Source organism: Mytilus trossulus, unplaced genomic scaffold (genome assembly GCF_036588685.1).
Source record: "Mytilus trossulus isolate FHL-02 unplaced genomic scaffold, PNRI_Mtr1.1.1.hap1 h1tg000343l___fragment_1__unscaffolded, whole genome shotgun sequence".
Classification (NCBI taxonomy): Eukaryota; Metazoa; Mollusca; class Bivalvia; order Mytilida; family Mytilidae; genus Mytilus; species Mytilus trossulus.
The window spans coordinates 767,635-793,800 of NW_026963332.1; the positions used below are offsets into that span (position 1 = coordinate 767,635).

Genomic DNA, 26,166 nt, shown 5'->3' on the forward strand with positions numbered 1-26,166 from the left:
TACCTAACCAGATAGTAAAATAAACTTGAAATTCACATTTTTATGTCCCATTTATGGGCATTATGTTTTCTGGTCTGTGCGTCCATTTAAATTTGTCTGTGCGTCCATTCGTTCAGCTTCAGGTTAAAGTTTTTGGTCAAGGTAGTATTTGATAAAGTTGAAGTCCAATCCACTTGAAACCTAGTACACATGTTCCTTATGGTATGATCTTTCTAATATTAATGCCAAATTAGAGATTCTACCCCATTTTCACGGTCCACTGAACATAGAAATGATTATGCGGATTGGGCATGTTGTACTTAGGACACATTGTTGTTATTAGTATCTTTACCAACATATCATTCAATATAAGTACTGGAATTTAACAAGATTTCAGAGCCATATAGAATTATAAAGGAAAACTGATGGTTTTGTTTCAACAAACCTAAAAGCATTTTTCATTACAATAATTCCATAATTTTGAACTGAATATTTCTTACTATTGTTATAGGTTAATGATCTGACACCACAAGTAATTACTGCAGCCAGAGTACTATTTGCTAATCCTAACAATCAGGCTGCTATAGAACATTTTGATCAGATGAAGAATCGCTGGGCTGGTAACGTTGAGAGACTCAGAGCACTTGTTGATGAAGCTGTGGATACTCCTGCACTCATTAAGGCTGAAGGTATCTTATATATATCTAATCAGGGGCGGATCCAGCCATTTTAAAAGGGGGTTCCAACTACTGTGGATTCATTTATTTTCGTGGGTACCAATTTTCGTGGATTATGGAAAACTTGCAAGTTCGTGGATATTTAATTTCGTGGTTTTGTCGAAGTCTACATACAAGCCTATAGAAAATCTGTTATTCGTTGAATACTTAATTTCGTGGTTCGCCAGACCCCATGAAAGCCACGAAAATTGGTATTCCTCGAATAATAATGAATCCACAGTACATGTCCCCATTCAAATGCATTAATCTTCCAAAAAAAAAGGAAGGGTTCCAACCGTGTCTTGTAGAAATAATTGATGGTGAATTTGGGTCATATCTTTGTTTATTTTTTATCTTTGAAAGTAGTCAAAGTGTTATTGTAATTTAGAACTTTTCAATAATGTGGTTTCATCTAAATTAGTTGATATCCATTTTTGTGGATTGATGATAAATTCTATATTTGTGGATTTTAATTTCATTGATTTACAATATGTACTTCATTATGCATATAAATTTTCTTAACTAATAATGAATCCAGCAATATGTTTTTAATATCATCTTAATTTTAAAACATAAATTTCATCCAAAATGAAAACAATGTATCTGTTATTAGGACATTGTATAATTTTGTTTTACAGAGGAAGGTATTTTAAGAGACACTGATCGGGTTGAAGAAGGTATTCGAGGAAAAGATCCACCAAAGATTGTGGCAAATGCTTCAAACATTGCCCGACGAGCCTACAGAGTATTACAAGTAGGAGAAAAGGAAGTAGAAAATAGTGAAGATCCTGCCTACATTGACAGGGTCAGAGACTCTGCAAATACACTCAGAGATAGTAAGTTTTATTTGCCTACATTGACAGGGTTAGAGACTCTGCAAATACACTGAAAGATAGTAAGTTTTATCACATTATATTCAAACATTAAGTTTGAGTGGATATGACTAAGTTAACTTGGCACAGTTATATCTGAATGCTTGTAAAAGATAGCTTTTTATGAACAGGTTTTGTTACCTGAACAGTTGGATTTCATGCTAAAGACAGGTCTGTTACTATAACAGTTGTATTTCATGCTAAAGACAGGTCCAGTTACCTGATCAGTTGGATTTTATGTTATAGACAGATTAACTTACCTGATTCCATTTTTAAGACTGGTAAAATAAGTAATTGTCATTGCAGTATGCTTACAACACTCCTACAAATATTTAAATCACTGTTGAATAGTATAAAATTGAGCTTTTTAAAATGTTTTCAGCCATAACACCAATGGTACAACATGCCAAGAACTTGTCCATGAACCCCGGGGATAGTAATGCTGCCACAAACTGGAGGAAAGCTAACCAAGCTGTGAGTTGTAGTTATTTTGTATATCATATGATATGGAGATCAGACAGAGGAAGTGGGGAAATATAAAAAACGTTATATTTATAAATTCAGCATGATTTGAAAATATATTTGGATAAGTTTTTCAAATAGGAAATTGTACATGTGAAGTACTCTTAGTATGTTCAATTCTCTTTGTAGTTAAATGAAATTAAACTTTTAAGAAATTAAATAAAAAAGTAAAATGAAATTAAACGTATTAAGTAAAAAAAGGTCACACAAGCAATATCTACAAATATTTTAAAATTGGCAGAAATTGATTTGTTATTATTTTAGAGTCATATCCCAACAAATCTGATGCCAAATTCCATTATATAGACAAGAAACATTGGCTAATGTGTAGCTATCTTGTAAATGAGAAATATCAGAAAGACAACTTTCCAGAAATCATGTGACACACAGTTAAATAATGTAAAATGATTGAAAGGCTAGCAAGTTTGAAAATTTTCATAAGGTCAGCAAAATTTCTTGTTTGACACCCAGTGAAACTTTGAAGTGATAATATCATGAAAATGTTAATTCAATTCGTGATATCTTGACACCAGAATCTTGTAAACTGTCAAAATCAAATTTTCAGTTGGGGTAAGGAGATATTTGATTTACATAAAAAAGTAGTCAACACTTTAAAAGTAATAAGAACAGAAAATAAACATCTGGCAGATTGTTTGGAATAAGGTGTTAAGGATTTGAACTAAATTATTCTGAAATTTTTGAAAATACTCCCACTTCTCATTAATGCCTAAATTTAATTTACTTGTATAAGAAGAAATGATTTTCTCTTATCCTTGTGCAACATAACAATATTACAGTATTGATGATGATTTAGTATGCAGTATATATAATGACTTTTGTATATACCATTTTACTGTCTGTTGGTCTGTTCACAAGTTGTAAACATGGTAAAGAATATTGGTTGAAGAAAGATTCCATTTGATATTGAACTTTTATTTAAGGTGGTCATTCAAGAGTTATGTGATTTTAACTGTTAGAAAATGTGCTTTATTTTTTGCAGTCAAATTTATTTGTAAATGTTATAAGTGTAGCATGTATGGATCATTAAGGATCTTGCTTGTCAATACAGGAAGATGCAAGAATTAAAAAAAGAGATTAAGAATTGTATAACTCACTTTTCCTTTCAGTTGATAAATGGTGTTGCTGGTGTTAGGGATGCAGTGACTGTGAGTAGGGGAGAAGATATGTTCCCTCCCCCACCCCCTCCAGATATGTCTCAACTCAATATCAATGGTAAGTCTAAATTAAGTATTACAAGTCCCTTTTCATCATCAAATCTTCTCTCAACTCAATAACTCAATATCAATGGTGAGTTTAAATTAAGTATAACAAATCCCTCCTAACATAAAGTCTTCTCTCACTAATTATCAATGGTAAGTCTAAATTAGGTATAAGACCCTTCCTTTTCATCCATGATTTTTCTCAACACATTCAGCGAGGTATGTCTGTATCTTCTATAATTTCCAACTCAATATATTTCAATGGTAAGTCTAAATTCAGTATTTGAAATCCCTTTTTTCTTCCATCCTTTTATCAACCTGTTTAATGTTTTGTGGCTGAATCCTCTATAATCTATCAACTCAATAGCAGTGTTGAGTCAAGAAAGTATCAACTTTCAATAACTTCAGATACAAAGAAATGGTTAGTCTATAATATTGGTCACACATTGAAATTAGCTACATCGCTTTATGAGTTTAAATGGAGTTTGCCCAATTATTAGCACAATTAGATGTTGTAAAAAATTGAAACATTTCAATTCTGTATGAAAAGTAAAATACACTCAATGTGTTCAATAAGTTTTATGTTCACCTCAAATCCAACACCTTTTAACTTGAATGGATGATTTTCACAATTAGAGTTTTATGAATATGGTCCAATTAACAATGAATTACTTCTAAAATCGTTAATTGATGTATTCCGAATCAACAAAAAATGTATCTGATGTAAACAAGAAAAACTTTTGTTATCTAAAATTTGTCTTCTAAATATTTATTGAAATGGGGAAATCATCCTTATCACTGAAAATCTAGATAATAACTAAAAATGGCTATACTGTGAAATGGACACATGAATTTTAGATATTAACTTGGGAACTTTCAATCCATCTAACTGCTACAAACATTTATATTTCCCTGTAACAATATTTGAATGTTGTCATCCTGTTTAAGTAATGGATTTAAAATTGTTGTGAAACATGATCAGAAAGCTTGACAAAATGTACCGTCTTTTGTTGTAAATCTGTATGTATTCATATTAATATTATTGCTCATAGATGGCTTTACAGGAACAGGGAGGAGGACAATTTCTCCAATTTCTATTTCCGGTAATAATACTATAACTTTTTTTATTGCACAAATTACTTATTGGGCAGCTGTATAAATCCTGCTGAAATATTCAATATTTTGCCTTCCCAGAATTCTTTGCAGTTTTCAGCCATTGATGTATATTTTTATGTATTTAAAGATTTTAGTTTTATGTATAGTTTATTATATATTTTATGTATAAATGTAGATAGTTATTTTGTTTTGATGTTGTAAACGTAGACTTGCAAGAATTTGGTGACATATGGAACGGCCAGAAACCAGTACAAGCTTCAGCAGTGCCTAGCACAGCATATAGTCCAAAACCCCCACCAGTAGCCCCCAAATCACCGAGGGTGATAGCTAGAGGTAGAATCCAAGCATGTGTACACTGAGTGCCACACCCCTTTTTTGTCTTAACAAACCACATTGTGTTCTTTAATTTATATGTTGTTCACAGTATAAGACATATTGTCCACATTGTAATTTTCTGTACATACATGTATACATATATGTTAGAGTCAAATCTATGTCTGGTCTTAAAATGGTTTCCTATCCTCAGATCTGTGTCATGTGACTTTACGACAATCAAATCTATAGCCTTTTGTTTTTTCCAATCCTTTTCCTTTATAAAGAAGATTTTTTTGTAATATGACTTGACCTTGGACAGGCTAAAATAGAATGTGTTGAGTTAAAAAGCTCAATCCTACTATACTCTGGCACTGTTGTTTAACAACACATTATTACAAACTGTTAAAAACCAATATTGGAAAGAGCTAAATTCATCAAATGGACATAAAAGCACACAATTAAATTAAAAAACAAAAACAAAAAATGAATGACAACTATTTTTACTGTTCGGCCTGGAAAATGTTATTGACAAAACTCATTTCCTGGAAGATGTTTTGACGTCTTCTGACGTCAACACATGTACACAAGACAGTGCATAGATTTGTTATATCTATGACACAATGTAGACTAGAAAAAAAAGAAGACAAATGTTACTTTTACTGTTTGGCCTTCAAGATTTTATTGACAAATCATATTTCCTGAAAGATGGTTTGAAAATTATGACCTCAGCAAAAAATTTAGTGCATGACTTGTTGAAGAGGATATATATAGTTTGGTGACGTCTTTAAAACAAAAAAAAGAAAGAGACAAATTTATTTCATTGTTTGACCTTGAAGATGTTATTGACAAATATTATTTTTGGGAGATGTTTTGAACATTGTGACTTCAACACATTATACAGTACATGACTTGTTGAAAAGAATATAAATTTGAGAAAAAAAAAGGACATAGATTTGTGACGTCTATGACGTAATGAAATAAGACACAGATTTAAGACTTACATAGATCTGAGGCTAACATATACATGTGAAGTGTATTACTTTGTAATTTAATTTCATATTGATATTCATGAATGACAAACTGATTTGCTAAGAAAATTTAAAAAAAAGTTATTTGTTTATCATACATTAAGATACATATGAATTTTGATATGCATTTTTTTTTTACATGTTATTTGAATATCATTTCAACAATGAGTTAATATTGAAACAATATAAATTCTGTTTTCTATCAAAATAAAGATCAGTATTACATATCCTATTTCATCCAGGAGATGATATTCTACATTAAAGCATTGTGTGATGGCATGCCTTTATTTTTCATTAGGTGTTATTGCATGTTTATGTTTTCTATTTAAAAAGACAGATTGTTAGATTTAAATGTATCACTGTTTCTGACTACAGGTGTAAACAGTATCAATATTACAATTATATTCTTAGCTATACTTATAGATTGTTGTTGATCATCTAAAAGAGATTGCTTTTCTCCCTTGAGCCAGTGCGGCGAAAGTGAGAAAAGCTATAGAGTAGAGATGACCAATGATAATCTGTTTATCGCTATTTTACGTATGACGACGTTGATAATTTCATTGACAACTGGCATGTGCTTCCTTAGTTACTAGCGATAATTTTTCATATCACTTAACTGTGCTGAGAAAGGAAATTATCAGTCAGTAAGATTAAAGGAAATTTTGTAAAATAGCGATAATAAGCTATACATTCTGTTATATGTTGTAAATTTATATCCTAGTACATCAGATTTCATTACATTTTATTTTGTTGAATTTCCCTCACAAAGATTGAGTGATTTTTTCAAACCTTTCTTTTCAAATTTGATTATTAAGTACTTTGTAATTGTCATATATCTTTAAATGTATTGATTTATTTCAGCATAATATTTTTTTTGCATGTGTATTTTTTTGGAATTTTTTTTCACATATCTGGGAAATAAAGCTTTAATCCTAAGCTTTATGATTGCCAAAATGTGTGATTATTATCTTCTCAGACAGGAGTAGATCCAGTTTGCCATAAACATTGTTAAACTATTTCAGACTTAATCACAAATAACCTTACATAAGTTACAACACAAGGTCTCACAATTAAAACAGATTGAATCTGAATTTAAGCTGACCAATTTAGTTACAACTTCTGATATTTTTGTAGACAGTTCTTGATCAAGATTAAAATGAATTGGACTGGTCTTGAAAATTTGATTATCAGATGATTGCTTTATGATGAAACAAGCTTTGAACTGAAATAACATTATACGCAACCTGACCCATTCCATATTTCCATAACCATAACAGATTTTGATATGCAAAAGTGTTGCAGAACTTTTTATTTTACATTTTAAACCTTAAATTCCATGCAGAATTAGACTCATTAAGATTTGATAATTATACACAATCTTTCTTGGCAATGCAAAAGGATAGATGCAAGATTTGATAAAAGTACCGGATATAGTGTGAATCAAGATAGCCTTAAGGATGTACCTAATTGTAATTAAATAAATCAAGAATCTAAAATTTAGACAAAATAGTTTACCCTGTATTGTATGGAAAAACACAAAGGAGTCAGAATATCAGACATAAATTCCAAAACCTCACCATAGTACATACAGAGTAATAGGTAGTTTCATTTTTGATACTGACTATTTATCATGTGGAATATCTAGACGAGCCCATTAGGGCGAGTTAAGATATCCCACATGATATAGTCAGTATCAAAAACGAAACTACCTATTATTCTGTTTATCGGTAATTATGACATCACACAGTGTATTGCCTAATATTTTCAGTGATACAGCCAGTACATAGATACTCGAAAATATTACGCAGTAAAATCAAAGGGAAAATATACGAATTACCGATAAATCCTTCAACTAGAAAAAATATGCATGTATCAGTTCCTTCTTGGTTCAATGCAGTGTTAATTTTTTTTTGTTTTTATGACTGTCATATAACCAATCACAGTAAACAAAGCCAATTGTAATTTGTTTTGTAAATGCACATTGAGAACTCAGTATTGTTAATTGTTGTGTTTCATTGTATAATCATTTCATGTTTACATCACACAGTTCCAGATCAGTTTGCCGATAGCCATTACACCATGGTTCCTCCAGAAGGTATTACATCCATTTATAGACACCCATTTATTTAGGTTCAGCTTCTTGATACAATTTATATCAAGTTACACATATATTTTCCATATTTTAGTTTCACATTATTTTAGTTTATAACATTTAGGTTTATTTATATGTAACATCAGCATGAAACTTATTTTAATTTCATTTTTATTTATTTTAAGAAAAATAAGATTTTTGTTTAGTTCGCCAAGTCCAGTTTTAATTTTTTTATTTGAATATTTTTGCATGTCAGATTATTAACAAGTCAGTAACAGCAACAACGTTATTAATTTAGCCATTTTAGAAATGAAATACTTCAGTAAATTAATTGAATTTTAATGACTAAATGACACTTAATAATAGCTAAGCACATACATATTGTATTGTAAAACTTGTACAAAAAGTGAATTGTCTTAGTACATTAAATAGATTATTATAGTTCAGCTTTATATATGGAATCATTTATTTATATTGTAACTTGTCCAAATTTTTTGTAGAGCATTGTATTTGTTTTAAAATGCACAACTCCATGTAATTATATGTTAAATAATATTGAATTGTTTCTAGGCAACTTATACTGCTTTCAATGTAAAGATTAGCACAATGTAATTGTATGTGTGTATTGTCAATTTTTTGCAGCTACAATGAGGCAAGAGAAGGGATATCAGGGGCAACATGCTGCCCCTCCTGTCCCCCCACCACCAGTTCCCCCACCCCCAAGGGATCCATATTATGGCTATTATGATGGTAGATATGGTTTTAGAGTAGGTCATCTTGTGCATCTTGACCTTTTAACATTCCCATGTTCAAGAATTGTTTGTTATTCCACTAATAATGAAATTCCCTTTGAATTGTATAAATTATGTTGCAAGGAGTCAGTTGTAAAAATGGTTGTTACCAATTGAACACAATTTTAAAAATGATATGTTTTTGTTATTTTTGACATTGATATTTGTTTAAAAGTGCAATTACAAAAGTAAACTTGTTATTTATCTAAAGGTTATAAAGAGTTTTACGGTGAGAGTATGTGGGAAGATTTACGGTGAAAGTATGTGGGATGTTTTACGGTGAGAGTCACTGAGTATGTAGGATGTTTTATATAATACTATAGGTGACAAAAAAATAGGTTAGCTTGTTAAATCTTTCTATAAACAATGTCATTTAAAGAAAAAACAAGAGCTAGAAAATCCTTTTTTGGTAGACAGAACGCTCTGATTTGATTTTTTTACCTGATTTAATCATTATCCAGGGACCTCAATGGTTCAATAAAGTTGAATCAATATTTATTTAGATGAAAAGATACTAATTTTATAACTATAAATATTATATAACAGTAGTTTGTCAATAGACTTTATAGGTTATAAATGGCTGAAACACGAACTACAATAATAAAAAAAGGGATTCTATAAGTTAAGGAACAAAAAATGTAAACATATGTTTAAATTTGATCTACTATTGTAAATGGTTAAGGGTTAGGACCTGATACTGTACTGTCTTAAAAGCAAATTCTAGGCTTCCTATACAATAGTTAAGCACTTAAATTCTAGCTACAATTAGTCAATTATTATTTTTACATGAGCAGGTACTGACCAATTGTTGACCCCACGAATAAAACTTGTTTATACTTAAACCTCATGTGCTGTTACTCAGTTAGTAAAAAAATGTATGTTTTTCTGAGTTCCATTCATAAATATATTTATAAATTGTGCATTATATAATTATCTGGTGGGTGAACATTTTTGTTTTTCTACCCGTGTTAATTTGTGTTAATTTATAGGCGTTGAAAATCTTTGAAATTTTATGAATTGGCTAATTATGTGAGAAATTGTAGGTGATGTGTCAATTGATTTATTTTGAAAGTGTTCAATAATACTGTTGCTGAGATTGCAGAAAATGTCTGTTATACAACGATATCATTGAAGCCCAATAACTGCTACTTTTGAATGACTTAATAAGGATGATTTAGCATGCCATTGATTTGTGACTTTATTGTTGTTGTTTTTTGAGAGAAACTTCTTTAAACTATTTTGTTATATATTGGGTTTGAAGATTTTAATTCAATTCAAAGAATAAACTTTAATACAAATGTAGAAGAAAAAATCTGAGCTATCAAATCACAATGAAATTTTTTTGAAGAATGATGCAGTTGTTTCTTCTGAAAATTCATCATATTTTGTAATTTAATCTACTGTCTGGTCCAGTATATAGACAATAACGGTTTAAATCTAGTGTGTTTAGGTATCAGCTGTTTTTGTATGAGGCTACAAAAAGGTGTTATGACTAATGTTAGCTTCAGTGAGCTATTATGTCTGTTTTAAGCCTAGTACAAATACAGCTAATATTTAGAGACACTAAAAAGTAATTGACTCTATCCTGCAATCAAATTTGTACATTTTTTTCCATCCATCCCAATCTTTGAATTGGTTTTTGAAAAAAATTTACATGACTTTATCATGGGCCGTAATGAGGACCCCAAATTGAAATGTGAAATATACAGTAATTTGACATTATGGTTCGCTTGCAACAGAAGCAGCATACCACAAATCTTTGTTAGTAAGGATGAAAGGTTGATTGCAGTATAAATGTGTAAATAACTATAAGTTTCTCTCAAAAGCATGGCATGTTATTTGGGCTTTTTAATGTAAACATAACTGGGACCAAAGGCAGAAATTATCCAGATTGTTCAATTAAAATAGCATTTCCTTATCCATAATGAAGTGAAGCTAGAAATACACATGATTTTGTGGTTTTGCCAAAGTCTGTGTTCAAGCCTGTACAAAATTTGCCATTTGTTAAACATTTAAATTTGTGGTAAACCTGTGTTCATGTAACTCACAAAAATTGGTATCTAACAAATAATAATATATTATGTTTTACATACACCAATATCAACAAACTATGTAGTCTCATAATTGGGTGCGCTTGAGTGGAGGATGTCCTGGGTTTAAACTTGCTGCTTCTTGATGTATGTTGTTCATAGCAACTTTGCATGATGTTTAAAGAAAGGTGTTTGGTTGAAATTAATTTTTGTTTAAATTTTGTGAATGTTTCGTTTTATACTTGAAGGCAAATATTGACACTTACTTAGTATTTTTAACAGTAGAACATGTTGTAGTGCATATAATGAATTCTTCCTTTCTCCCTCCCAAATCATAAATCTTCCATACTGCTAACTTTTCAGTTACTAGACAATATATTAGTAAATTAGTTTATACAGAGGAGTCAAAAACGTAACATAATATTATAAGGAAAATGATTGGTGGAGCATTACATTTTATAGTATGAGATACAACATTACCTTTATAACAGTTGAAGGTTCAGCACATGTGTTTCTGCTATCCTTTTCATGAAGGGGAAATCAGATGAATAATTCTAACATGCTACATATTGTAGGGACAGTAAAGAAAACTAAGTCCATATGCCTTCAGCACCTTCAATGGGCATTGGCTGTTAAATTCATGCCCATCTAAGAGATTCAAAATCAAATTTGATTTGCTGTAAATTAAGAAGTATCGAATGATAAGTACCCTCATTCTGATTATTGAAATATAGACCTGTTTGCACTTTGTTTAGAAATCACAATAATAAAACTGGCATTTTTTTCTATTCTTGAAAACTCCTAATAATAAATGCAAGCAATAATTTCTGAATTTACAGTATTCAGTACTTCAAAAGTTACATAAAAACAATACCACAATATATGGAATCTTATGCAACTTTTGTATGTATATCTGTCTTCTAATTAACAAATGACATTGCCCATGAAAACTTGATGGACATTTGCCCTGTTATAATGATATACAGACAGGTAGGCAAATACAACAAGTCAATTAGACCATAAGAAGTTCTGTTTGATCTCATTTCATAGAGGACTTGCAACCTGTCAAATTAATGGTTGCATGCATATCACCCAAATGAATTATTATTGGGTAAGACAGTAATATATGAGGGAAGAGTACATATAGTTTTAAAATTTAAACAAATTGGCTGCTAATAGCGATTTATTATTTTCAACTATATTTATTTTCATGTCAAGTTTTATTTGATGTTAATTTCTGTGAATTTTAGAATTATATTGGAGTATATTATATTTTAAACATGTACGGTATGTGATAGTAGTGAAATTGATAGTTTTGACAAAAAAAATGCTCCGTAATTATTTTTGTTTTGTATTTATTTCTATTATGATTGGTGATAAGTCCTGGCTTATTATACCTTATCAGCCAGGGAATATTTTTTTAAATGTTATTATTTAACTAAAATGGACTGAAGTTGAACAGCATTTAATTGACAAATGATTGTTCATTTAATGTTAATTTCAGATGGGGATATACCACCTCGTCCACCACTGCCTCATGAGACTGCCCCTGCCAGACCCCCACCTCCTGATACAGATGATGAAGAAGATTTCCCTGTCCCACAGGCTAATCAACCCATCATGGTGAGTATTGCATATTACCTTACCTCCTATACATTTATAGGAATATCATTGGTTGAGAGTGACCATGTGGAGACTATATTTTATACGAGGTTAGTAGGCAGGGTTTATTTCAAAACAAGGTTAGTAACAGTGTTATGTCCCTTTATAAAAACAAAAGGATGTTGAGGAAATATCTGAAAGGACGTTTCACCCTAACCACAGTCAAAGAAATTGAACGATTGAAATACATGCAGAAAACACATGATTTAAAAGCTAACAAGTTGTTATTATTGGCATTTGTTTTGTATAGGCCAATGGCTGAAAATATGTTGTCACTGACGGCCTTCTCAATATATATTGTTTCTTTTACAAAAATCACATTTACAAATTTTCAATTTTGAAAAAAACACAGCTATTTCACAAGACCTAAAATTTCAGATTAAAAAAACCCCAGAAAGATCATGAAACTTCTTTAATCATTATGTAATGATCATATATTGTTTTATGTTGTAGATGGCAGCACATGCCCTCCATATGGAGACAAAGCAGTGGTCAAGTAAAGATAATGAGATAATAGCTGCAGCCAAAAGAATGGCTCTCCTTATGGCCAAACTTAGTCAGTTGGTCAGGTAATACTTTATAGATCATGATTCAGGGATGAAGGGTTAAGGGTGTACCTTGGGGCATTGCATAATTATACTGTATGTATATATTGGTCTTATCAAAACAGAAAAAGTTTAAGTTAAAAGTAAAAGTTAAGGTTAGAAGTAGAGTTGATTTCAAAATGTGTTTCATTAAGTAAAGAAGATTTATTTTGAGGTGTTTAAGACCTACACAACATTTTTAAATGCTCTGAGTTGAAAAGTAGGAACAAAGTTTTAATATCAGAAACTATGAATGAATATGCTCAGATGACATTGAAAATTCAGTACAAATTCAGGTGTAAGAGGAGATACTGGATATTGGGGCTCACACATTCAAAAACAATTGCTAGACTGATATTTTAATAATTATCTATAATTTATATCACACCATTTTAGTATGTACATGTACTTATACTCAAATATATATATAATTTTCAGTTGGGAAAGGTAAAGGTTAAATTGATAGTCTTTAGCCTTCTTCAGTTCAGACATTTATCTACTATTAACATTTGAAATGTCTCAAATAACATATATGCATTGAAACATCATAATTTCTTTGTTTCTTAGCTGTGGCACACATATCTTCTTCACTCAGATGAAAAATCATGATGCTTATCAAAGCCTGTTGTACTTCTATCGGTAAAACAAGAGTTAAAACCCAGACTGTTTGATCCTTCCAAACAAAGATCCTACAGATTTGCTACAAATTTAGCATTCACTTTGTGCCATTTCTACTGATAAAATCAGTATGCAGTGATTTGTTTACTTTTATATTCAAGAATCAATAATTTCGATGGGTCATCTCAGAATATTGAAAGATATATAAAGATTGTTTAAATTCCATATAAATACCGGGTAATTCAGGTTGTAAGAAAATTTAAAATTCAAAATTACTATTAGTAGATATTAAATCCAGAAAAGAGATTTGGACTCACAAAATTTATCAAAGTGTTAATATAATTTTTTTAATAAGAAATCAGCAAATGCATATATTGATGATAACAATACATTGATTCAGTATTGGTTAAATAGTTTTTGGGATACCCTGCTAAGGTAATCTATAAATACATTTTGTAATATTCTGTGTTGCATTTAAGGAATTAAAAATCCACCCTTTCAACTTTCAGGTAGACAGAAGTTTTGATTATTAAAAAAGGTGTTTTTCTCTTAGTCTTTCCCTTTGATTATGATTTCCTTCCAGTCACAAACATTTTACCAGGAAACAGCACAAGTTGATACTCCTTATGAGCATGAAAACAAATACCCTGTAATTTATATTTTCTGAAGGCAATATTTTAAACAGTATATATCTTGATTAGTGTAAACGATGTATATAAGGCACACACCAATAGCATTGTGTAAAATCAGGTGCACAATCAGTATTTATATCTTACATGATAATATCTTTGTATGATAACTCAAACAAATATGGTGTACACCTGTCAACAGTTCTGGACCACAAATCTGAAAAGTAATTTCATCAACTATTAAATAATGCAGCAAAAATAACAAGTCATTTGTACACTTCAATGCAAAGACTCAACCTTCTATCATCTTACTAATGCATGAAACACAATACTTGTTAAAACCTTAAATCAATTGATCTGAGGTTCTGTGGTTCTGTAAATAACTAAATACATGAAAAATGTAAACAAAATCTAAGCATGCTTGAGATGCAGAAAAAGTCTGTCAAATCTTAAAAATATTCAAATATATTCTTGTTAATTATGTAAAGACATTTTACATGCTTTAAAATGAATGGCAGAATGAAAATCTTTCATCTTAATACGTTGTATCGATTATTATATGATTGGCCATTTTCTTGAAATGTATATTAAACTTTCTTTCTGTCTTAGTCTGTTCTCAACTCTGGCTTTGCATAAAATGAAATTACAGTTAAAACATGCTAAAACATTAAGGCTATGAGAAGAAATTACTGTCATTTGAAATATAGAAATCTTAGAATGCATTTACTTCTAAATAAATAATGTCACAGAAAAAATATTTGAAGAAGAAAAAAATTTATAAAGCTTTTCATGTTGGCAATGTCCACTTTTATATTTATACATTATATTTTATTTGAATTATATATCATAGGGTACCACTATATATTTTTTAATCATGTATCATAGTGTAGCACATATCATTATTCCAATGTGAAATGTATCCTTTTATTACTTGTAATGATTATTATTAAAATAGTAAACTATTTAATGGAAGTATTGCATTATACAATATTTTACTGTATTTCTTTAGAGGTGAAGGTGGTTCTAAGAAGGATCTGATAGCCACAGCTAAGAATATAGCTGAGTCATCAACAGAGGTGGCCAAACTGGCACAGAAGTTAGCCGCTGAGTGTACAGATAAAAGGATGAGACTGGTAATATTATATATGCTACTGATGGTGCAAGGGCTTTATAACCAGTCAAGGTTGTTAAAAACTTCCATCATCATTTTCTATGTAAAAGCACAATCATATATCATGGTTGTTAATCTAACAAATTGTGTGAAATGACATTACTTCTTTTACTTATGAATCATAAAAGAGCAATATGTCAAGATGTTTATGAAATTTTGCATGCAACTAGCGATTGTTGAATTTCACCTTAATATTGACGAGGGAGGAGCTAGATAAGGCCATCTTTTCTGTACCTTATTGTCAATTTGAATTTCAAAATGAAAGTATTTTAGATAATTTAAATAACATCCTTTGTTTAAGTTTATAATACCATTATATTATTTAAAACCTAAATCCCAGAAGAATCTCTTAGTTTAGTAAATTTTGCCGGTGATTAGTTAATCAATGTTTTTGATATCAGTAATGGCATCTAGACCTGTTTTAAACTTTGATAAATATTTAGATAGATGTATTTCCTTTAAACAGAACTTATTGCAAGTTTGTGAGAGAATTCCTACAATTGGTACCCAGCTAAAGATTTTATCAACAGTGAAGGCAACCATGTTGGGAGCACAAGGTATACACTTATTTATCATCAGCCTACCTTCATTTTTAATATTTTTACATTAATTTTAAATCTTTGCAAAGTTTTTATATACATACTGTAGTGCAAATTGATAATTGTTTTATCAATATTGGTTAAACATTAGAAGTTTAACATTTGTTTTGCTGCTAACTTTCTTTTGACCAGGGCAGTGTAGGTATTGTTAAGTTAAGCTGTGAATTGACCATGTTCTATATATTGTAAGTATAGATGATGCTCCCATAAAATTCTGTGTCAGGTAACATAGTATATCTAGAAAATAAAAAAGACAGGAATAAGATATTTTAAAAATTGTATGGATTCAGCTATTAATTTATCCATATAAACTTATAACCAAGATAGAAATAAAAAATCATCAGAATTTTGTTTTTGTAAATAACACATTTTAGAGTAATGAATCAGTCTCCTTTAGTATACTTTTAATGAAAAAAAATAAGTAAACCCAGTGATATTTAAGGAAGATATGTGATATTTAAGCATTGCAAGTATGGAGCAGGCATATCCAAATACAACATTAGGTCCTTTACTGTATTTCAAGGAAATATTTAAAGCTGTTGATCCCATGAAAATGTCATAATGATTTATTTCTACCATAGAACCTGTACCAGCCCCAGACGGTGGTGAAATATCTTGCGGTAAAGTTAATTTAGCATGGGATGACCCTGACTTGTAGTTGATGACTAATAATTGAGATTTTTCCTAAAGTTTGTCAGTAGTGATGATTTAGATTTGACCAATGAATGCAGTTTTTACCAGTGAATTTCCTCCCAGCACGCTATAATGACCACCACTAATCCTTGTGATGTGATGTTTTCAAATATGTTCCTACTGTTCAAATTTTGTATTTAGGGGTACCTCAAGATGATATGTTGACCTAATTATTGCTATAATCTGATCAAACTATAGACCACAGTAAACATGGTACCCTTTGTTGTTATTCTTTCTGGAATACCTTCAGTATCATTCCTATCAGTAAAGTATTGGATCACTTGGCATTTTCTTTTCAAAGCTATGAAATTTATTTGATTTTTAAAACTACAAAAAAAAATCAGGCAGGACTATGTTAAATGTGAGGTAAATTTAACCGCAGCATTCTGTTTTGTCCCAGTAATAGTGATTATAATACCTTACAAATGTTTGAATAGCTTAAGTTCAGTTGATAAACAAAATAGTGAATAAAAAATGAGGTTTAGGTTAGTACAAGTAGTCCTATGTTTAAAGTTGTTCTGAAGTTTTGATGCTGGCTTTTGATATGACCTTTAATTATTTGTTTTCCTATGAAAAAGTATTACAACAAATAAATCTTGTGGGTGTTGTATCCTTTTACATCATCTACCCTCTTCCAAGTTTTACAAAGACAGTAGGGGATAAGGAAAACAACTATGTTGTGTGATTTCTCCTTCATATTTAGCTAATTTGATATTCACATGATTTGACTACAGATTGATGTGATAGCACTGATTAAATTATTATAATCAATATGAGTTAGGAATTGACATACAAAAGAACCAACTATTCCATACAAATATAAAATCCCAACTTCCTGAGTTTCATATATATTTTTTTCCCTGTAAAATTTAAAAAATATGATCCTTTTGAGTAGATAAAAAATCATCCTTATCAGGAATGTTCAGATCAAAAGATGTATAATACGAAAATGCATGGGTTAAAATGTTTTGGATTAAAAAGCTTTGATAAGCTTTCTTGGTTCCACTTTCTATATATATTATATTGAACAAACCGTGGATGGTAGTAAAAATCATAAAGAGGTAAGAATGTTGAGTACCATAAAAGTTTTCATAAAGTAAATCTTAATGGTATAATTTTTGCTGGATATTGAAAATATTTGTAAATAGTTATCAAAATAAACATTTTGTGTGAATCAAAAAAATTATGACCATTTTATGTGTTGGTTCTTAGTGTTAGGTCTTTGTGGAGTAATTGTCTATTTGGCCATTATTCCATATCATATTCTTATTTGTATATAATAAGTAATATTTTATGTCTTTTATTTATGAACAGAACAGGAGTGTATGAATTTTATATTTTAATGCTTTTTAATTCTTTACTGAAATCCTCTGACCCGAATGTTGACCCAGGACAATACAAATGTTACTAACCAACATTGCATATTAAGCATCATGATGACTACTTTCTTTCAATAAGCTCTACAATTTTAATGACACAATGCCTTTGCTTTCTTAAATGCATGATGAATATTTTGCCAATTCTTTTAATGATAAACCTACTGTCAAGACTTAATGCAAATTGTTTTTTCATTGTTGAATTATATATTTTTGAACTAAAAAAATTATCAGTCCATTCACATGAATTTAAAAAAAAAATTAAGCAAATTTTTATTTATTAATGAGATCAAAATTTTACATACAAGTTTTAATAAATGCAATACTTATTCCATTGCATTTATTAGATTAATTTAAATTTTGTCTATTTTGAAATAGTAAAATTATTGAAATTTTATTCAAGTATTTCAGAATTTAAAAACAGAAACTAAATACAGCTGGGTTTATCATTAAAGTACATAGCTTTGTATTGATTGACAACTAATATATGCTTTTTTGTTTTGTTTTTATTTCTGCCTGCTTCTGTAACCTGTTGCCATGGAAACAGAATCCAGTAAGTTTAAGCCACAAGTGATGTATTTAATATTAGACAAAGGAGAATATCGGAAACTCAGGCTTCTACAATAACTTGACTAATTTTACTTATTGCTGCTTGTTGGGATAAGAGAATAACATATTTCATTAATCAAATGCATTCTTATCATTTAAAAAAAACTTACTTCATATTTCATGCAAATACTTTTATGACAGTGTAGGACTTTTATACAATTAAATTTTGCAAAGTTATGCAGGAAAATGGGAGTTAAATTTCTTGATGTTACGGTTTGTAGTAAATGTTTCACACTCTAAATAATTCAATTTTCTGCCAAAAGAAATAAAAACAATGACTAGATAATGATATGTATATTGTAGAACCCTGAATAATTATCATTACTTATTGTGGTTATGGTTTATATGTGTCTCTATTGTCTGCAGAGCATGTTGATTATTTTTAAAATTATGCTGTGGATTGATTTATTTTACGTAGGTACCAATTTTAGTGGATTTAGGAAAATTTACAATTTCTAAAATATTTGATTTCATGGTTTTACAAAAATTTGCATACAAGCCTATAGAAGTTTGTAATTTGTTATTATTTAGATTCCTGGTTCACCTGTACCCACAAAATCCACAAAATTTGTATCCAGCAAATAATGATGAATCAACAATATTTCAAATAAATTAAGTGCTGATAAAACCAATTGAAGATCTCTAGCAGGGACATATAATATGTTTAAAACTGCAGCTGCTAGGCACAGCATGATTTGTCTTTTGTCTTGTTGTTGAGCATGATGCAGTGTGTTTTGACTTGGACGTGGTACTTTAATATTTCTATACTTTGACTAACAAAAATAAGTCTTCATCAAGATTATACATGCATTGTTTGATTAGAATGATTACAAAAATGCCCATTTCTGCATCTGCATCTTCATATGAGTATGTTTTAAACAATTTCATATAAGAATGAGTATTATATAGATTGGGCTTGGTGAATAATGGTATAATGATTGCAAATATGGTACAATTTTGCAAGTGTTTTATTATTTTAGTCAGTGTATGTATGTGAAAAGCTTTAAATTTTCAATTGTAAAAAATGCTTATTTGGATCAAAAGGATATAGATCTTTATCTTTGAATTATTGTTTTTACTTTGATGCACATATTATTCAGCTTTGTATAATATAAAGTAAAAAAAAATCACATTTTGTATTGTGAAACCAAGTCCTTATAAAAGAAATTTCTTAACAGTAGGTTTCGGCTTTTCTGTGGTGAAAAAAAGTGAAGAGTTTCAAAGTTAATGTTTTACTTTCAGTACACAATCCTTACACCTAAACAGAACCAAGCTTTTATATGAAATTAATCTTAGATTTGTAGTTTATTACAACCTATAAGAAACTCAAATGGAAAATTCTGAAGCAGTTTTAAATTTATCAATTTATATTAAAGGTTTCTTAGATTCAAATGCTTTGATATTTTCTTGATTCAATAAATATAAAAAACAAAAAATTCAGGAATATCAAAATTCAAAAATTCCATTATGAAAACCATCCTTTTGCAAGTGAAATAAAAGAACCATGTACCCCTATGTTGCTCTAATTTCATTTGTCCAAGGGGAATAGTTTAGAAAAAAACAGATTTTCAAACTTGTTTAATCAATTGCTGATATAAACCTTTGATATAAGTTTGATTTAAATTTAACAATAATTATACACACGTGAGTGCTAACAACACAAAATTCCATATTTCATATTTCCAAGGGATATAACTCTTTTCAAAATAGTTGATCAGCACTGGTTTTCCAGCATATCAAAGACTTGTAATTCAGTGGTTGTCGTTTGTTTATGCGTTACATATTTGTTTTTTGATAATTTTGTCATATAAATAAGGCTGTTAGTCTTCTCGTTTGAATTGTTTTACATTGTTATCGGGGCCTTTCATAGCTGACTATGTGATATTGGCTTTGCTCATTATTGAAGGCCATGCGGTGACCTATAGTTGTTAATTTCTGTGTCATTTTGGTCTCTTGTGGACCTTTGTCTCATTGGCAATCATAGCACATCTTCTTTTTTTTATATTTACTGATATAAACCTCTGATATAAGTTTGATAAAAAATCTTGCAAGAATTTAACATGTGATAGTGCTTACAAGACTAAACAGACAGACAGATGAAAGCCTGGTATTTCTAAGTCTTTTGCTTTGCATTGCTTTGGGGACAATAAATACTTCTATAGAAGTTGATAAATTTTCATGAAGACAATTTTAGATCAATTGTTTTAACAAAATATAAATAATAGCATATACATATTGATTTCTTTTCGTTTTTCAAAATACTGTTGTGCAAAAATTCACTTCAAGTATAGGAATGTCAAGTTTAAATACGTCAGAATTAATCTTATAAGTTATTTCACCTGGATTAATTTATTTTTTCAGTCGTGAATTTATCAGTAATTTTAGTTAAATTTCTTATATATATCATTTAGAAGTTTTAGTTAGTGCATTTCCAAGAAAATTATAAATAATTCTCAGTTATATTTAATCATACCTGCCAACTTTTCAAAATGCCCATGGGGGTTTTGCATGCAAGATTGCTGTCATAGTCCTAAAAAACCTTCAAGGGGGCCTTCAAATACATTTTAAAGTTGTTTTTGGCTTCTTCATACTTTTATAAGCCTGGAAACATTGTAAAATTAAGTGTTTTGTTTAAAATTGTGGACAAAATTGCTCTTTCAAAATTTCAATTTGGTAGCCTCCATGGGGGATATCCCCCACACATAGTGACAGTTGGCAGGTATGTTTAATGTTGGCCACCTTGAAGAACATGTGATAAATTCTTATAGACAAGCAACACCTCTTTGATGTCAGTCAGTGAGTGGTCTTAGATTATCGCTTGGAGATTGTTTATCAGCTATAGAACAGGTGTATTTAACTTGTTTTCTCACATTTTGCATGAAGTGTTAGACTTAAGCACTTTTTAAACTTGAAACACTAAAGCAATACAATTCAACCTTAAAAAATCTATAAATTATAATTGACCAATTTTTGTAAATAGGAATTTGCCTCTATGTAGAAAACTTTGGGAAAAAAACCCACTCTTGTTTCTAAACTTTAAAACAAGTTTTCTTTGATCGTAGGTTCTGAAGAGGATCAAGAAGCCACTGAAATGTTGGTTGGTAATGCCCAAAATCTGATGCAAGCTGTGAAGGAAACAGTTCGTGCTGCTGAAGCTGCCTCCATCAAGATCCGTGTAGACTCGGGGTACCAGATTCGTTGGCATCGTAGAAGACCATGGTACACCACCACTTCTTAAGAAAACCAATGCTAGGATTTTTAAATTGATAGACAATACAAATGAAGATCAGATATATTTACAATCATTTTTAACGTATTCTTAGAAGAACTATTAAAAATACTGTTTTAGATATGTTAACAGAAAAAAGTGGAATATACAATGAAAAATGTTTTTTTTTTGTAAAGCATTTTAATTATATTTGTAGTAATGAAAAAAATTGATAAATGTAATCATGGAATAATACATCTAATTTGATGTAAAATTAGTGCTTTTTTTAGATATAGCAAAATATGCACACCTAGTGACTGCTGATATTTTTCCACATTTTTTAGATGTGTAAATGTTTTGCATGGTAAATATACTGTATATTTATTCACACTTTTCATTCATTATTTTAATATAACACATGTATGTGGGTTTATTGTCAGCATTAATTTACAGCTATCTGTTGAGATTTCTTTATGAAATATTAACTTTAACACCAAATGTTCATTTAGATATTGCTTATTGTATAACTACGATATGTTGGATAACGTGACTATGAGCCTGGTACCATGTTTAAATATTGCTTATTGTATAACTGCAATATTTTGGATAACGTGAGTATGAGCCTGGTACCATGTTTAAATATTGCTTATTGTATAACTGCAATATTTTGGATAACGTGACTACTAGTCTAGTACCATGAGGCTAAACTTTGCTTTCAATCGTGTGAACAAATAGGTTTTTACCAAACTGATCTACACCCTAAAGTTGTTTTCAGTTGTTGAACTAGATTTCTGAAGAAAAAATTTGATATAATTATCATTCCTTTTTATAAGACAAAGTACTTAAACTATTTTTCAAATAGTGCCTGTGAAGTAAAAACAAGATAAGTGAATTAATTCTCTTGATAGAGCAATTTACCATCGTTCATATTAATTACCAATTTGTTTTAAATGTCAGTCCACCTGTGAAATAGCTTCATTTTGATATTTGAACACGCTTTATTTTGGAAAGTTTGGTATGTTTATTTAATAGTATATAGAGTTTTTAGTTCATTTAAACATGTGAAAATAAATGGTGCTATGTATATAGAATATGCAAATAAATATGTAGTTTTACATAGATTTCTATCCATATCAAATTTGATGCATATTATACATTAACGAGAATGAATGATGATACATGTCTGTAAAATGATTATGATAAAATCAGCCATTTTGTGTAAATTCTTACAGAAATCTTTGTATGTCATGAATTACTTTAAATTTAAGTTACAAGTATGGTATTTGTTTTAAGGGGATACCAATCCTAACAGCTTTTGAAAATTAATGTCTATTCTATCTGAAATGGCTTATGTTTTTAATTAAATGAACATAGTCCTACGTAAATCTGTATTGCCATAATGGGAAGTAAAGCAAAGATAACCAAAAGAGTTTTATTTTTATTATGATCATATGATTTTATAAACTAGGCATTCTGGTGTTAGTAACAATTAAAAAAAAAATCTGACTTTTTTAAAAAGTTTTGTAGGACCTCTATCACCGAAAGAGACATACCAGTAATACATTATTTCTTTACCAGAAATACATAGCAACTTTTCCTCACCTTGAGGTTTGGATAATTATAAAAAAAGTCTTAATCTGCATTGATAATGTAAGGTTGGTTGGTATGAGTTGTATTACTGAGATAAATTGTACATTTTTAGACAAAGCATGTTGAGATGTTATTATTTTTAGTTTTATTTAATATATTGCTTGTTTGGTTTTATTATTAATTAGGATTTGTTTTTGATTTTGATTGAATATATCTTGATAGGATTTTTTTTACTATATAAAAGATATTATGAACTTTCTTTTTTTGCTAAATAATTGAAATAATGAACTGTCATGGTATCAAGAATATGACTGCAGAATAGAACATTGGTTTTTTTTGGTGTTCAGAAAATTCTTTTCTAAGCAATATCAATTAAAAAACTTGATTCCTGCATAACTTTGTACTTTATAATTTGAAAATATCTAAAGTTCTCTTGTAGGTTTTATTCATATAATGTGTTGACCATTAAACGACGATTTAAAGAAAAGATTTAAAAACTTAATGGAAATAATAGTAGATTGAATAAAAGATTGCATTTTCAAATAAAATAGCGTGTGTGGCAGTAATAATAAAAATATGTTTCAATTATAATGGGGATACCCCCTGGATGTGCCTTTTTTAATTGTGTTTACCTCTTCTGATCCATTTGATATTATTGCAGACTTGAGGAAAGAAAGAGTTTACATTTAAGAAGTTTTTTTATGTGTTGATAAAGCTAGAATATATACATCATAATGAAGAAAAATATTCTCATATAGTCACTTGTTTGTTTGGGTATTAAAAATCTTTGATAAAGAACGTAATTCTCAGTTTAAAAAAAAGTGTTCATTTGTAAATTTATGAGTTGTTTTAGATATAGTTTGACCTACTGTTTCACAAAAGCAAATTTAGTGGCACAATTTAATTTTGAAATACATATAGAGTGTTTTGGAATATATTTAAATATCATATATTAAGCATATGTAGATGCTATTACCACCTGATGTTGTTTACCTTACCAAACCAAAAAGAAATTCTCCTTTCATGTTACATTTGATATGTGTTATCCTCCTTTCAATATTTTTTTTAATTTGTTGGTTTTTTAAAGTTGAAAAAAAACCCACACAACTTAATTTTGTCTAAATTGTCAATCATAAATTTTACACTAGCAACGACTTGCAATACCATAGATAGTCTTTCATATTTACCCAGTTGTTAGTTTATATATAGCTATTGGCTTATTTGTACAAGATATACAACTTTACAACCAATAAACATTTTATAGAAATAGAATGCCTACATTTTTATGTTTTAATAGTACCCACCGCCCTTACGACTAGATGATATAATACTGATGACTAGTATGCCCCATGTGCATATAGAATCTACCACTGTATTGAGTGTAAATAAAGGCAACAGTAGTATATTGCTGTTCAAAAGTCAAAAGTTGATTAAGAGAAAACAAATTGGTTTAATAAACCAAAACCGAGGGAAACTCATCAACTGTAAGAGGAAAACTATAAAACAAAACACTTAAGTGCAACAAAAAACAAACGAGAATGCAACATACATAGAAATTAACTATCAGATAAAAACTGCCATTATATGATATTTATCCATTTGAGACATTTAAATTCTCGAAAATTAACCAACAGGTCAGTAAAGGATAAAAAAGAATTAGTGAAAATGTAACAATAGCTTTTACTTCAAAGTCCAATGATACTTCACTTTTTGCTGTCAATAAGACAATTGGTACATCAATCCACCATTTTCTGCATTAGAAAATGCCTGTATCAAGTCAGGAATATGACAGATGTTATCCATTTGTTTGATGTGTTTGGACTTTTGATTTTGCCTTTTAATTTTGGACTTTCCTTGATGAATTTTCCTCGGAGTTCAGTATTTTTGTGTTTTTACTTTTTAGACTACATGTTCAGTTAATCTCCTCAAATAAAGCTATCGAGAATTTTAAATGTGAAAAATTCAGTCAACAATATGTCTTCTTGCTTCTTGATAGTGTGAAGAATATTGGTAATATAACAATCACACATTTAAGGAATGTGAAGGATTGGTACTAGCAAACAGTTTTGGTCTCTACTATAAAATTAATGACCAAGTTATGGTTCCAATATTGAAAGTCTAATCAAATGAATTAGCATCAGTCTTCATTATACACAATATCCGAATAACATACTTGGTATTTACAAACCAAATTTTGTTTGAATTTTTCATTGTCTGATAAAGATTACTCCAATTTTGCTTCACAATTACCAGCATTCATTTAGCAATTAAAAACAATACTTCAGTTAATGAGAAACTGCCCAGGGAAGTGTGAATGAGATGCATACATCCTTAAAAATACATAAATGACATCAAAGTTTTTTTTATACCAGTTTGTTAAATCCTTTTACCGACTGACATTTTGAATGAGTGAGAATTTGCTTGACGATTGATGATTAAATGACAGGAAATGCTGGTCTTATCAACAATACCGGGCCTGATATTTTTTGAGTATATGTGAGTCCCTCAGTGTTTTTTTGTTATCTAGATTTGTAACTTTCCAATAGATTTAGTAGATTTGGACATAGATAAACACCTGTCAATTTCATTTAATGAAAAGATACTCCTAAACGACTGTCATACAAGTGAGAGGTTAAGCTAGCTATAAAACCAAGGTTAATTCACTATTTTCTTCATAAAAACATGTCTATGCCAAGTCTGGAATATGACAGTTGTCCATTCGTTTGATGTGTGTGAGGTTTTGTTT

The 26,166-nt window shown here is 29.6% G+C and overlaps 1 protein-coding gene across 7 annotated transcripts in view; it reads left to right on the top strand.

Annotated features, from left to right (window-relative positions):
- LOC134701771 (vinculin-like) overlaps positions 1-24,696 on the top strand; it is a 50,841-nt gene extending 26,145 nt beyond the window's left edge. The window contains exons 14-26 of one of the 7 annotated variants that reach the window (XM_063562894.1): positions 491-668; positions 1,334-1,531; positions 1,950-2,041; positions 3,217-3,322; positions 4,633-4,758; positions 7,816-7,863; positions 8,503-8,610; positions 12,186-12,304; positions 12,797-12,912; positions 15,184-15,307; positions 15,812-15,902; positions 16,526-16,564; positions 21,685-24,696. In XM_063562894.1, coding sequence (XP_063418964.1) covers positions 491-668; positions 1,334-1,531; positions 1,950-2,041; positions 3,217-3,322; positions 4,633-4,758; positions 7,816-7,863; positions 8,503-8,610; positions 12,186-12,304; positions 12,797-12,912; positions 15,184-15,307; positions 15,812-15,902; positions 16,526-16,564; positions 21,685-21,860 — 1,521 coding nt within the window. In that variant the 3' untranslated portion in view covers positions 21,861-24,696. Of the gene's footprint in view, positions 1-490; positions 669-1,333; positions 1,532-1,949; positions 2,042-3,216; positions 3,323-4,632; positions 4,759-7,815; positions 7,864-8,502; positions 8,611-12,185; positions 12,305-12,796; positions 12,913-13,494; positions 13,586-15,183; positions 15,308-15,811; positions 15,903-16,525; positions 16,565-21,684 lie in introns of those variants that run through there. The other 6 variants (XM_063562896.1, XM_063562897.1, XM_063562895.1 and 3 more) reach the window with 6 other exon arrangements.
- Positions 24,697-26,166: the final 1,470 nt, after the last annotated feature.